The sequence below is a fragment of the Macaca mulatta genome, chromosome 1 (genome assembly GCF_049350105.2).
Source record: "Macaca mulatta isolate MMU2019108-1 chromosome 1, T2T-MMU8v2.0, whole genome shotgun sequence".
Classification (NCBI taxonomy): domain Eukaryota; kingdom Metazoa; phylum Chordata; class Mammalia; order Primates; family Cercopithecidae; genus Macaca; species Macaca mulatta.
In genome coordinates this window covers 187,023,573-187,036,558 of record NC_133406.1, presented here as the reverse complement: position 1 = coordinate 187,036,558, position 12,986 = coordinate 187,023,573, and the positions used below count along the sequence as shown (strand labels likewise).

General features: G+C 50.8%; 1 protein-coding gene across 11 annotated transcripts in view; it reads right to left on the bottom strand.

Annotated features, from left to right (window-relative positions):
- Positions 1-12,986, bottom strand: part of GLIS1 (GLIS family zinc finger 1) — a 237,050-nt gene that overhangs the window by 73,404 nt on the left and 150,660 nt on the right. For 2 of the 11 annotated variants that reach the window (XM_077956025.1, XM_077956036.1), the window contains exon 5: positions 12,184-12,207. The exons of the other annotated variants lie outside the window; for them this stretch is intronic. In XM_077956025.1, the coding sequence (XP_077812151.1) occupies positions 12,184-12,207 (24 nt within the window). The remainder of the gene's footprint in view (positions 1-12,183; positions 12,208-12,986) is intronic. 11 annotated transcript variants of the gene reach the window in all.

The window sequence follows — 12,986 nt, the reverse complement described above, 5'->3', positions numbered from 1 at the left end:
GGTGAAGAAAACATGTACCATCCTGCAAGCAGCCCCAGGATCTGCAGGCCTTGCTCTTGGGGCTGATTTTCCAGGAGACACAGCAGGCACAGAACCTATAGTCCACAATACTTCTAGGAACTCATGAAAATGTTTTAATTTAAAATAATAATAAAAAAAAAACCTTTTAGGTCAAAGAAAATGTTTTAATACATGTTTGTCTTTATACCAGTGCTGTCATAAAACATACTTTTAAATGTTTTTCATGGAGGAAAGGGCCCAAAGGCAGAGGTGCTGGAACTTGAGGACGTCAATGAGAAAGCCCCACTGGCTTTACCATCTCACCAATGGGGACTGGACACTCCCTGCCCCCTGCCCAGCTTCCTGGGGCCCAGGCCTACTCCATGCTTCTCTCTCTGACACAGATCCAAGGGTAACAACATTCAGCATTCTCATGACGGTGCCAGAGGACATGGGGCCTTGCCAGGTGAATCTAATTTACCCTCTAAGTAACCACCTCAGACAGCTCTTGAAAGGCTGAAACCACTGCTCAGGCTGTGGGAGGGGGATCCCCTGGCTGATTTCACCAACCAATTGTCAGGACAGACCCAACTGGGTTCACAACGTGGAGACAATTAAAGAGCTGGTGCTTCGAAGCCATGAGCTGCCAACCTCCCGACAGAGGTGCTGACTGCAGGCGGCAGACCCTCTGTTCCTATCAGCTGCAGTGGGAAGCAGCCCTTGCTCCTCAGGACCACACCTCGTCTTCACCCAGCACACAAGCTGGGCTTGCTGTGGGGGCAGCCGTGGGGGCAGAGCTGGCCCAGGAAAACACCATCACACCCCAGGGTGTGGCAACGGGCTCAGAGGGAGAAATGCACAGGGCAATCGCCTGCCCTGGGCTTTGTCACAGACCTCCCCGCCACTCAGCCAGCTCCCTGCCTCTCCAGTCCCAGTGTCTGCATTGGAAAGATAGGGCAAGGGTCTCAATGACATGAGGATGTTGTAGGACTATCTGGAGTAGAGAGCAGATAAGCAATTGGACAGAGTCATCATTTCCACTGAACAGATAAGTAAACTGAGACCAGAACAAGGAAAATGCATGTGCAGCCACCGTCCTAATGAATAAGGGATCAGGCGAGGCCTCGGATCAGAATCTGGATTCCAGGAGCCCCTGGGGCAGAGTCTAGGCCTCTTGAGGAGTGGCTATGCCTGCAGGCTTACCTGAACCCCATACCACCTGTCACTGGCCATGGGACCTCCCCACATTCTGTCTTCTGCTCCCATGGGTACAGCCATGAGCCACAGAGCACCTCCATCCTGAGCTGGTTCCCGCACCCTCTTTCAGGGCTGGAGCCCCAGGCCGCTGCCCCAAGCCCTCCCTTCCCTGAGCCCTGTGAGGTTGGTATCTTCCTGTACACAAAGGTCAGGGAGTGGGGCAAGAGGATGCCTTGAGCTCCTAATGCTGATTCTTGATTTAGCAAAACCTCCCCAGAGGTTTTGTGCAGGTTAAGTGGAGAGACGTGGTCCAAATCCATGAAGAGCCCAAATTACATGTGATTGCTTTTGAGGAATTGCAGGAACTAATTTAATTAAGAGCCTGGTCAGGGGTCCTCTAAAGTGAGCTCAATTTAAAAGAGGAGTCATCAGCTTATGCTGACACAGAGGGTACCCCAGAGCAGGGGGAGGCCAGGGGCTGGAATCCCAGCTCTTGATCTCCCTGGGTCTCAGTTTCCTCATCCACAAAATGAGCGCATCACAAGATTCACTGAGAAAACATGGACGAAACACTTAATCTGGCATCTGGAAAAGAACACGCGCCTAACAAATGCTGCTTTCCTTCCTTCCTCACACTTTAAAATAGCTGCTTTTGGATGGTGGAATCATTTCCCCTGCTTCACTCTTGGCTGTTTCCATCCTTCTGTTATCAATTAATGCAAAATTGTACTCCTGCCCCACCTCTGTGCCCACGGTCATAAAAACAGAATCTGCAGAATGGGCTTAATGATAAACAGCTGCAGCTGCAGCAGCTCATTACTGAGCATCTACTATGTGGAGGACTTGATTGTAAATTCCTTTCCAAGAGGGAAACGGCGTGAGAACCTGGATAAGAACTCCTCTCTAGGCCTCAGTTTCCAAATTTGTGTTTCCAGTCGCAGCGGATGGTTTCTAAGTTTCTGTCTGAATCTGACATTCCAGGAGCTGTGAACTGAGGGCATAGCCTCTCCTTTACTCTGAAAATGCAGATGAAGGAGGGAGGGAAATAGGGGTTGGGGTAAGTGGGTGCTGAACACCACTGGTACTGGGTGCTGGGCTGGCCTCCCTGGGCAGACAACCCCAGCTAGGCTGACCCAGAAATGCCTCTCGGACAGCAACTGTGCAGCCCTCAACACGACCCAGCAAGCTGCGGCAAAACCCCCCACTTCATAGGACGAGAGTCCTGACTCTCTGTCTGAGTCCTTTCCAGCATGTTCCATTCCTTCTGCCCCACTGGACCACTCTCCCCCTTTCTATTACTAACATTCATTTATCTGTTGATCACATATTGTGTATCAGGAGCTGTTTGAGGCATTGGAGATACAGAGGGAACAAAACAAAAACGTCTAGACTTTATGGAGCTCAAGTTTGACTGGAGGACAGATCATAGACAAACACATAACAAGATTTCCGGTGGAATATAGGGGCAGACAGTGGCCAAAGGTGCTACGTTAGATAGGCAGTCAGGGAAGGCCTCCTGGAGGAGGTGACATGGCAGCAGAGGTCAGGCTGAGGCAAGAGCATTCCAGGCAGAGGAGGCAGCCACGTAAAGAGCCAGAGGTGGGAATGAACTTAGCATGTCTGAGGAACAGCTGGAACAGAGCAAGAGAGAGGAGTGTGGAAGGAACTGGGGCCACAGAGCTCAGCAGGGGCCCACACCTGCCCTTTCCATGTGCTCCACCCCCTTCCTCCTCCCCTAGGGTGTGCCAGGAATGCAGGAAGGTAACTATGGACATCTGAATGTCTGAGCTCAAAGGATGGAGGCCAATGGAGTCTGTCTTCCATTTTATAGATGAGAAAACTGAGGCCTCAAAGGGGTGGGATGACTTGCCCAGAACCACAGACAATTTGAATGCAGAGCTGGGGAGGGAACCTAGCTCTGAACCCCTGGCCTGCACTGTCTCTACTTAGACTGTCTCTACTTATCAGGGTCAGGAGACCCAGGAGGGCTTCCAACTTCATCTAATACAAGTCCTAATCACACACAGAGGAACTAAGGCCCCAGGGTCAGGTGGCTCCATGCAAATGAAGAAAGGAGGTTGGCAGAGCCAGGCAGTAGAAGCAAAGAGCTGGCACTGGTGCATGCCTGTGTGGGTCTTTGCACAAGCCAGGCTTCCTCTGGCCCTAACACCCACGGCAATCAGTCATCACACCTTCCCAATGCACTAAGAAGGTGTGACGTTTGAAACCCACCACTGGTTAAAGTCTCCCTGGAGCCTGCCCGGCAGCTCTTTGTGAATCAGACCCTGCCAGGAGGGAAGGTGATTTTGACACGTTAGGTCTACACACACCGCCAACCATCTCCTGCTGTGTGACCTCCAGCAGGTCATCTTTCCGCCCTGGGTCTCAAGGCCCCATCTGTCAAAGGGTGTGGCAGGGGTTGGGAGGGGCATCAGAGGAGCTGCTGAACCTGGGAAATTTCCTCCCCAGTGCACACAAGAGCCAGTGTTCTTCAGAATCTGGAAGGCAACACATGCAAGTGCTCACCACAGGACCTAGCACACATGACGTACTCAGCAGACTGTCGTGTCTAGGGGGTAGGACACTGGCTGGGAGGGGGGATGCCGAGCTTGCCTCTTTTGCTCTGCAATTTCCAGTGAGCCACATCCTCTCTACAGGCCTCGGTTTCCACATCTGCAAACAGCAAATGTGAAGATCCAGGCAGTTGGCCGTGTGGCCTAGCTGAGGTACCTTCTGTTGTCCTGGACTCCTGTGGGAAGGAAGGAGGGGAGCAGGTAGAGGGGGTGCTGGGGATCTTAAGGAAGTATCTGAAGCACTGTTGACTCATTTTTTCTGCCTGTGGCCAAACTCTCTTAAGCTCCAATCACTGTCATGTTCACTGGCAACTCAGCCTGATCAGAAATGACTCCGTAAGTGAAACTGGCTCCTAAAACTTGGGGTTCAGATGCTGAGAAGCATACACTCATATTTAAATGTGGAAGGCAACTAGGGACAGCGGGAAGATCATGGGGCAGAGCCAGGACCTGAGCTGGAGGCGCAGATGTAACACTGGCCAAGTAGCTTCCACTCTGTGGATTTCAGTGACCCCACTGTGCAAGAGCAATCCAGCCACCGCCCCGCGCCTTTCCTGAGCACAGGAGCTATCCATCAAAACTCTGCAGCCCAGGGCCCTGCCCAGGGCCTGACTGTTCCCCAGGAAGATATAAATGTTACTTTTGGCTTGAAAACTCTATGGCTTGGGGATCTGATGAAACAAAGGGGCTGCTAGATGGTGCATCAGTTGAACAGACACTCACTGGGTGCTCTGTGCCCAGCATATCTCCCAGTCTTGCCCCCGAGAATGCAGAGTCCTGCAGAGACCTTCAGTCCCATTGCCCCAACCCCAGGAAATGTACTGCCCAGTACCACATTGTCCGTCTGCTGTCTGAGCTTATGCCCCAACATGGCAGGACCTATTAAGGGGAGGTGGCTATAGAGAAGGGGCAAGAGCAGGCTGCTTTCTAACAGGAGGCCACCTCCCAGCCATTTGGAAATTGCTACTTGCAAGGCAACAGAATCTCGGTGACAGATTCTCATTTTATCATTACCCACGTCACAAGAAAGTATTGCAAGGAGGAGGAGCCAGGAAAGTCGGTGCCTTAATCACTTACAGACCACGGAGGCCCCACTCCTGGCAGTGGAGGAAGATTTATTGTGGGGACGGGTGGAAAACAAAGAACAGTTGTGCAAACTTTACGGAACCACATTATGGGATATGCCTTTCCCATTTCCCACTGGCAAATGTGCTGGAGGCAGTTTCCAAAGGGGGACCGAGCTCCATTACCCAACCACGTGCAGACACTGTGCCCCAGCACGACACACTGGGCTGACCTGGCCAGGCCCACGGGTGCCCAGGTGTTGGCAAGTCTGGGTGCACGGTCCGACGCTGGTGGATCTGTGGAAGAAGGTTCCAGATTTGTATGGACTGCCTTTCCCAGGCCCCAGTGTCCTCATCTGCCAATGGCCATGTGCCCCCCAGACTACCAACACTAAATGTTACCTCTGCCCATATCACAGTCCTATGTACAACCCTTCTGAGACTCCACTCCCTCAGGGTACAGTCCAATTTCCTTACACTAGACCTTGAGGCCCTTCGAGACCCAATTCCAATGTTTCTGCCCTCAGCCCCCATGCAGGTAACTTACTTCAAGACCAAAAGGACACCCGTGCTCCCCACAAGGTCAAGACTATCACATCTCAAAACCTTCACATGTGCTGTTTCCTTTCCCTGCAATGTGTCTTCTCATGGTCTACACCTGGAAAGTGCCCACCCACCTGTCAGAGCCCAGCTCTCACGACATCCTGGGGAAAGCCTTCTCCCTCCTCTCTGTCGGAGGCATTTGGTTAATTCCTTTGCCACCAGACCATTCTTCCTTTGACACTGTACCCCTTGCTTCGAGCACTGAACTTGGCACAGGGGGGTGTTAAGCTGTGTTGAAAGGTTGGTGGCCAGGTGAGGGTGGACAATACAGATTAGCCCAAGGCTGTCTCCCAAGGGAGGGGCACAGTTAAGGAAGGACTCTAAAGAAGGGCCCCTTCTCCTGAGCATTTGGGTCTTGGTGTGTCCAAGGTGACCGAGACCTTAGGGGTTACCTGGCCCATCACCCATTTAACAGACGAGAACAGGATGCTGAGGTCTGCAGCTGCAGCCATCCAAGTGAGCGCACAAAGCCAGCTCTGGTCACCCCATCTGTTGTCCAGCAGAGACAGAGCCTAGAAACGCTCAGTTACGAAGTTTGCCATTTCCAGGATGGCCCTTTCAGAAAACATGGTCTGGACACCTTCTTAGAGTCACTGTTGATTTTATCTGACGTTTTCACTCCAATAAGACAACCGTTTCAATTCCATTTACATTAAGTTCAAAAGTTTTTTTCTTTAGTAGTTTAAATTCAATTCAAATAGTTGTGTTTTTTTATCCTTTTTTTTTTTTTTTCATATTCCATAAAGCAATGTTGAGCTCACAAAACTTGGCCAGCACTCCTGTTCCCTCAAGTTTGGTGCTCCTGGGAATTCTCTGCCCTGTGAGAGCTTGGGACTAATGACTTCAAAAAATGGGGAGACGCGGGAAGGAACAAGGGCTCCTGTTTTCAAGCATCGAATATGCGCCAGGCACGAGGTAAGTGCTACACATATATGATCTCATCTAGTTCTCACAACACTCTCCCCTCCATGCAGACAGGAAACCAAGGCTCAGAGAAGCCACATGACTTGTTTTGAGGTCTCACAGCTGGTTAAGGGCAGAGTAAGGGATTTGAACCTTAGTTCCCATCAAGTCAGCAGGCAACAGGCTCTCAAGGTGACTGGGGTGCTGGCTTTTTGAGAAAAATAGTTACATGCAATATCCATTAACTTCCCCACTTGGCTGAAGGCTCCTTGAGACCAGGCAGGATTTGATTTGTCCTGTGTGTTTAGCCATTGGTCCACCCTGGCTCAGAATTTACATAAGAAGGCAAAGGGGTGGGGGGTCAGGGATGGAGATAAGTAGAAATGGGGGATGGGGAATGGGGGTGAACCAGGGCAGGGTGGGGACAGAGGTGGAAGTGAGGTAGGGGTGGGCTGTGGAGCAGGGAAGGAGGGCATCCAGCAAAGCTGCAGGCTGAAGCCTCAAGGCCAGGAACTACATTTGGGGAGCACATAGCCAACCAGTTCCATTCCCGATGAGGAACCTAACCAGGAGGAACACACCGGTGAGGAACACACCGGTGAAAGTGACCTCTCTGCACTCAGAGGCCCGGCTGCAGGCAGGAGTACTGGACTGGGAGTCAGAGACTCAGCTTGAGCCCAGCAGCCCTGACCAGGGCAACAACGCCTGTCTGCAGAGCACTCTGTAGTCGCAGAGCACAGCCCCTCCACTCTACAGACACTTCGGGGGTGAGCATCACAGCTCCCATCTTACAGATGCAAAAACAGACTTGGGAGTGAAGTGTCTTGTCCAAGGCTGCATAGCTAGTGAGCAGCAGAGCTGGGATGAGTCTCCAACTCCATCTATCTCCAGTCCCTCCCCCAGGCATATTATTTCCATCTGGGGACTCAGTCTCCCCTCTGCACAGTGGCTGGTGGGGGACAAGGCTCTGACTTAATTGCAAGACCAGAGAACTGGAAGGACACTGGCTTCCAGGAAGCCTCTCCTTGCTAAGCCCAAGCCCCCTGGGTTTGCTTTTCCAAAACAGGGAGGAAGAAAAGCATCCCAATGTAAGCCAAGATCTGTGGAGCTAAACCTTAGGCTCAATAGAAGAAAGGGCATTGGCATCTGTTAGGCCCCTATTAAACACAGTCTACTGCAGCCTCTGACTGCTAGGCACTATTGCATTTCACAGCACAGGAAACTGAGGCTCAGCACAGCCAAGCGACGCATCCAAGGCCACAGAGCCAGCCCATGGAAGAGGTGGGACTTCCAACAGCCTTTTCTGTTTCTTTGGGGACATTCATGACAGAACAGCCACTATCCATTTTAGACTTTCCCTTTTCTCTTTTGCAAATGCAAATTGTCTAGAACAGTTATTACCATTTTGGTACTTACTGTGTGCCATTGTCTAGTTTCTCATCAAAGCCTCACAACAGTCCTATTACCCCAATTTCATAGGTAAGAAAACCAAGGCTTACAGAAGTCAAGTTATATTTCTATACAATCACAGGCTGAGGGGTGGCAAAGCTAGATTTCAAATTCAGGCTTTCTTGCAGAAAAACTTCAAGCACCAGATTAGGGGGTAGACATGACAATCTTTAAGGTTCCACCAATGTTGTGACTTCATAGGAAACTACTCAGTAGGACAGAGTCCAGGCAACCTCACACAGCCTTGGAACAGAGAGAACAGATAATCACAGGGCAGAGCCTCTGTCCTAGGTAGGGGACTCAGCTCCTCCACAACAAAGGCCAGGCCAGGCACCAAAGGACATGTGGTCCCCCCAGACACTTGGCCATGTTAGAATCCAGTGTTACACACAGCGCAACACATGCTGGGAGAACAGGAGGCACAGAGAAAGGGCGAGCTAAGGAGGGAGCACTGAACTGGGTTGTCAAGGATGTATAGGAGTTTGCCAGGCTAGGAAAGGCATTCTAGACAGAGGAATCAGCAAAAGCCAAGACCCAATGGATTTAAAGAACCTGGAGAATGCAAAGACTGTTTAGGAATTCAGGAGGAGAGGAAGCTTCAGGGCAGGAAGAAATAAAGCAGGCATCCCTGGGCTGCTGTTAATGTACTGGATGACACAGGGCCATGGTGGCTGCTCTCTGGGCTTCAGCTTCCCCACTTAATAATGAGTGTAGACATGAGAAATGACATGATCCCAGGAAGGATCATTAACGAGGACACTTCTGGATCCCAACTTGCAAGCTGCCTTTGCCCAAAACAGTTCTCCTTCCCAGACCCATGCAGTCCTGGATTGAGTTGAGGCAAGTTGAGGATAGACTTGGCGGCTTGAGTGGGTGGGACCACTTGGCCTCTTTGGGCTCATTTACAGCAGGATTCTCCAGGGCAAGGATTTTAAAACATGTTCCATTTTGCAGCTTTTTGATTTGACCAGAAACCCCAGCCTCCAGGAAGGGAGCTTGTTTCCAGGTGACTTATTTATTCTAAAGAGAGTGAAATGTTTTACTTTTCAACCCATGAGGTGTTCTGTACTCCAAGACAGAACAAAGGACCCATCAAGTCAGCAGGCAACAGGCTCTCAAGGTGACTGGGGCGCTGGCTTTTTGAGAAAAATAGTTACATGCAATATCCATTAACTTCCCCACTTGGCTGACGGATCCTTGAGACCAGACAGGATTTGATTCCTTTCTGTGACCCTCAGGGCCCAGCCAGGGGGCACACAGCAGGTACTCAGTGACGGCTTGCTGAATGAGTTTCAGATCTGGATATTCTCTCAATATTTGTAAACAGACTGATGATTCTATGCCTGGGAGGTGGCCTGGGGTCGTGGCTAGCACACAGTCTCTGGAGTTAGACTGAGACCTGGGTTTAAATCTGACCCCACCATGCATTTGGACCTGAACTGGGGCCAGAACTGGACTGTCCTTACCCCACCTGTAAAATGGGGATCATAATTCCAGTCTCCATGAATATTTTGAGGGCTGAGATCATGCATGTGGAAGCACTACATAAACTGAAAATCACCCGACAAGCGTCTCAATAATGACCCCATCCCACTTGATCAACCTGGCCAAGCTTATAAAGCCAGGCTGCAAAACCTCAGCTCCTGGCTCCCCTCCCTCCCTCCATCATCCAGCAATAATATCACAAGACTCAAAAGCAGTGTTCTTCCCGCAATGCCAGAAGTCTCACATCATAGCATCTTCATCTCTGCACCCCCAGCTCCTAGCACGAGGCCTGGCACACCAAAGCAAGGCAAGTGTTTCAGGGGGATGATTCTTTCCTAATTGGAGGGTCACTTTCCCACAGCCTAAACCTTCTCCGACTTTCGGTTATCAGCCCATTCAGGGAACCTTCCCTGCCCACTGATGCACACTTGCTATGCAGTCCTGGGCCCCTGACCACCCTCTCTGGGTCTGTCTTCCCTGTTCTCTGTCTGTATGCGATGAGATGAACTGGTCGACCTGCCACTCATCCATTTCAGGGTCCTGGGCAATCCCTGGGATGAGCTTCAGATGCTCCAATGAGTCAGGGGTGTCTGCTGGCCTTAAAATGCTCAAGCCCATAGGGCTGGTCTCAAGATGTTGGGCAGGGGGCAGAGGGCAGCAGATGCACAGGGACTCTACCCACTGTGATTTGAAAAGCACAGAGGTGGCTCTGTTCTTCTGAAGGAAGAGGCTGGGCAAAGGTGGATGGGTAGAAGGCAGTGTGACCCATTAGCATGGGCCAGGGGGGTCATACAACTGAGGCAGATCATACAGCTGAGGCAGGTCATGCAGAGCAAGCCATTTTGCCTGCAAACTTCAAAAACATAGTTTCTTCTTCTGTAAACTGGGCATGGTAATTCATGGTTGGACATGGTATGTCTTAGAATATATTAATTATCTTCTCTCTGAGGCTATTCCATGGCATATGAGCCCAGAATCCCAGTCAAACCTCTCTCCAGTTAACACTGGCTGGACAGGTCAGCAGATATGGCTGGTATCTACCTCCTGCCACATGGCAGACTGTGTGATCTTGGAAAGTGATTGGCGTCTCTGGGCCTCAGAGGTTTTTGTTTTTGAGACAGGGTCATACTCTGTCACCCAGGCTGGAGTGCAGTGGTGTGATCATAGCTCAGTATAGCCTCAAACTCCCTGGCCCAAGTGATCCTCCTGCCTCAGCCTCCCACGTAGCTGGGACTACAGGCATGTACCACCATGCCTAGCTAGGTGGTCAAAACAACAGACAGGGAACGGCTCGCATTGAGCCAGGATAAAACAATCTCTGAATCTCAGTAAGGAGCAACTCCCTTTAGCTCCCTCGCCCCTCCCAGCACCCAGGATTTTGTTTCTCAGGGGTTGGGGGAGGAGGGGTAAAGGTTTGGGGCAAGGCAAAAGGGAAAGCCAGAAGCCCCAGCACTCTGGGGAATGACCTCAAGTTTGGCCCAGGCTAGGAGGGCAAGGCCCTCCCAGCAGGTCCAACCAGGTGGCTTGTGTTCTGAGTTCCCTGGCTAGTTAAGGCCAATCCATAATACTCAGCTTTCAACCAGATCAATTTCTCTGGCCCTAGATTCAAAGGCACCTGGGACAGACTGGCAAACAGTGGAGAGGGGTGTAAGGAGTGGAGAACAGTGGCCAGTGCAGCTGCAGTGGCCAGAGGAAGCTGGGCAGGATGAAAACCCAGCCCGAGACTCCAGCAGCTCATGAGGACTGGGAAGACACGCATGGGCCTTCTGGGCCACAGGTCCAGCTGCCCCAGCCTAGCTCCAGGCCCCCTGTGCAGACACTGTCTGACTCAGAGCAGGTGATCTGCAAACGACTGCCAATGAACAAGATGCAAAGAATCAGGGATCCCTGGCAGATATCAAAAGGCAAGCACAGAGTGCCTGCCCTGCCCGAAGCAACGGCCCACATACTGCCCTGCCCACCCTACTGACAGCAGAGACTGCTACAGAGTCTCAAGTCCAGGCTCTGCCATCCATTGACTGGCTCTTTTGAGCCACAGTTTCTTCATCTATAAATCAGCTGTAAATAACCCTGTCCTAAGCCCCAGGGCGACTGTACACATCACCTGAGATCAATGCTGGAGTGTGATGGGGAAGCAAGCACCTGCCCTTACATCATCTCTTTTATCCCTAATCACAACAACCCTAAAAGGCAAGTACTATTTTTGCTCCATTTTACAATTGAATATGCTGTAGTTCAGAAAGGGTAAGTCACCAGCACGAGGCCACACAGCTGCCAAGTGACTAAACCAGGCTGGGTCCCAAAGTAAGGGATTCTTCTCATGCCTATTGTTGTTTTATAAAACCCAAGGTAGAGAAGGGCATTGTCATGACTTCCTTTTTCACTCTGCCTCTCTCCTTGATGTGGAGAAAAGCAAGCTACAGTCTGCTAATTTCTGCAGTTGCAGACAATCAGAATTCCGGCCGTCTGGGAGAACCAACCTAAGAAAGCATGAAATTAATCTGTTCAAAGTTAACGTCTTGGAGGCGTCGCGTCAGTATTTGGGTTGGACGCATAACCTTGTTATCATAACACAGACGAAGCCTCACATTTAATAAGGCTGAGACAACTCGGGCAACGTAAGAAACATAACAGGATATTGCAAAAAGATTAGGGAGCTTCCTCTGGACAGTGTGGATGGGCCGTGCAGAGGGCAGGGTGGGGGATGGATGGTGCCATTGACCCTGGGGGTCCCGCAAGTCCCTAGTCCCAGGCCTGGCCTAAGGACTAAGATGCTCAGGCAGAGGGGAGCAGGGCTCCTCTCAGCACATTGAGGCCTGCCTGGTGCAGGAGCAGAGGCTCTGTTGGCTAAATGTAAGCCAGCTGCGAGAATGGGAGTGTTCCAGTCAGAAGGGGTGGGGGAGGCTTACCTCATGAAAGAACTGTGGAAATGGCTGCTGGAAAGATAATAAAAGGATTAACTGCTATTTTAGTGGGCCATTTACTCTTCAATCAAAATGTCTCATCTATTTCCTGTTCTCCAGAGGCTCTGGGTCCAAAATTCCTTTGTCTATTACAGTGCATGGTAGCAGAGGCTTGTCATGAAAAATTAATAATTTTACAGGGAAGAGAGATTTTACTTATCTGGGTGCTGGTTGAGGCCCACCCCTTCCCCTGGGTTACCCACTGTACTAGCATCATGGAGGAGGGGGAGCACGCCCACCCCACCGCAGGCAAGAGGAGTCCAGGGGAGGCTCTGACAAGCCTCCGAAGCCCAGATCACTGCTGCTGTCTCCAGATGGTGACACCTAGTGGGGCCGGCCATAAGAGCCCAGAGAATAGTCAGTTTAGCAGATCTACACAAACAAGAGCATTGCAGTTTAGAAAGATGCAGGCTCGAGTCCCATTCCAATGGTTACTAACTGTGTAACCCTGAGCAAGTTATTTTTATTACCATTATCATTCTTAGCCTCTATTCTTATTATAACTGTTATTGTTTCCAACTAGCTGTGTGACCTGGGGCAAATTATGCAATCTTCCTGAGCCTCAGTTTCCTCATCTGTAAAACGGGGGTTCACAGTATCTACCCCACAGTGTTGTGTTGAGGACCAGGTAGAGTTGTCACTTAGAATAGCACTGGTTCACAGTCTGCACTTGGAAGCTGCTTTCCGGTATTATCGTCACCACAATCCTAAACCCTGGAAGAGGCAAGACCAAGTGTTCTCATGGGAGC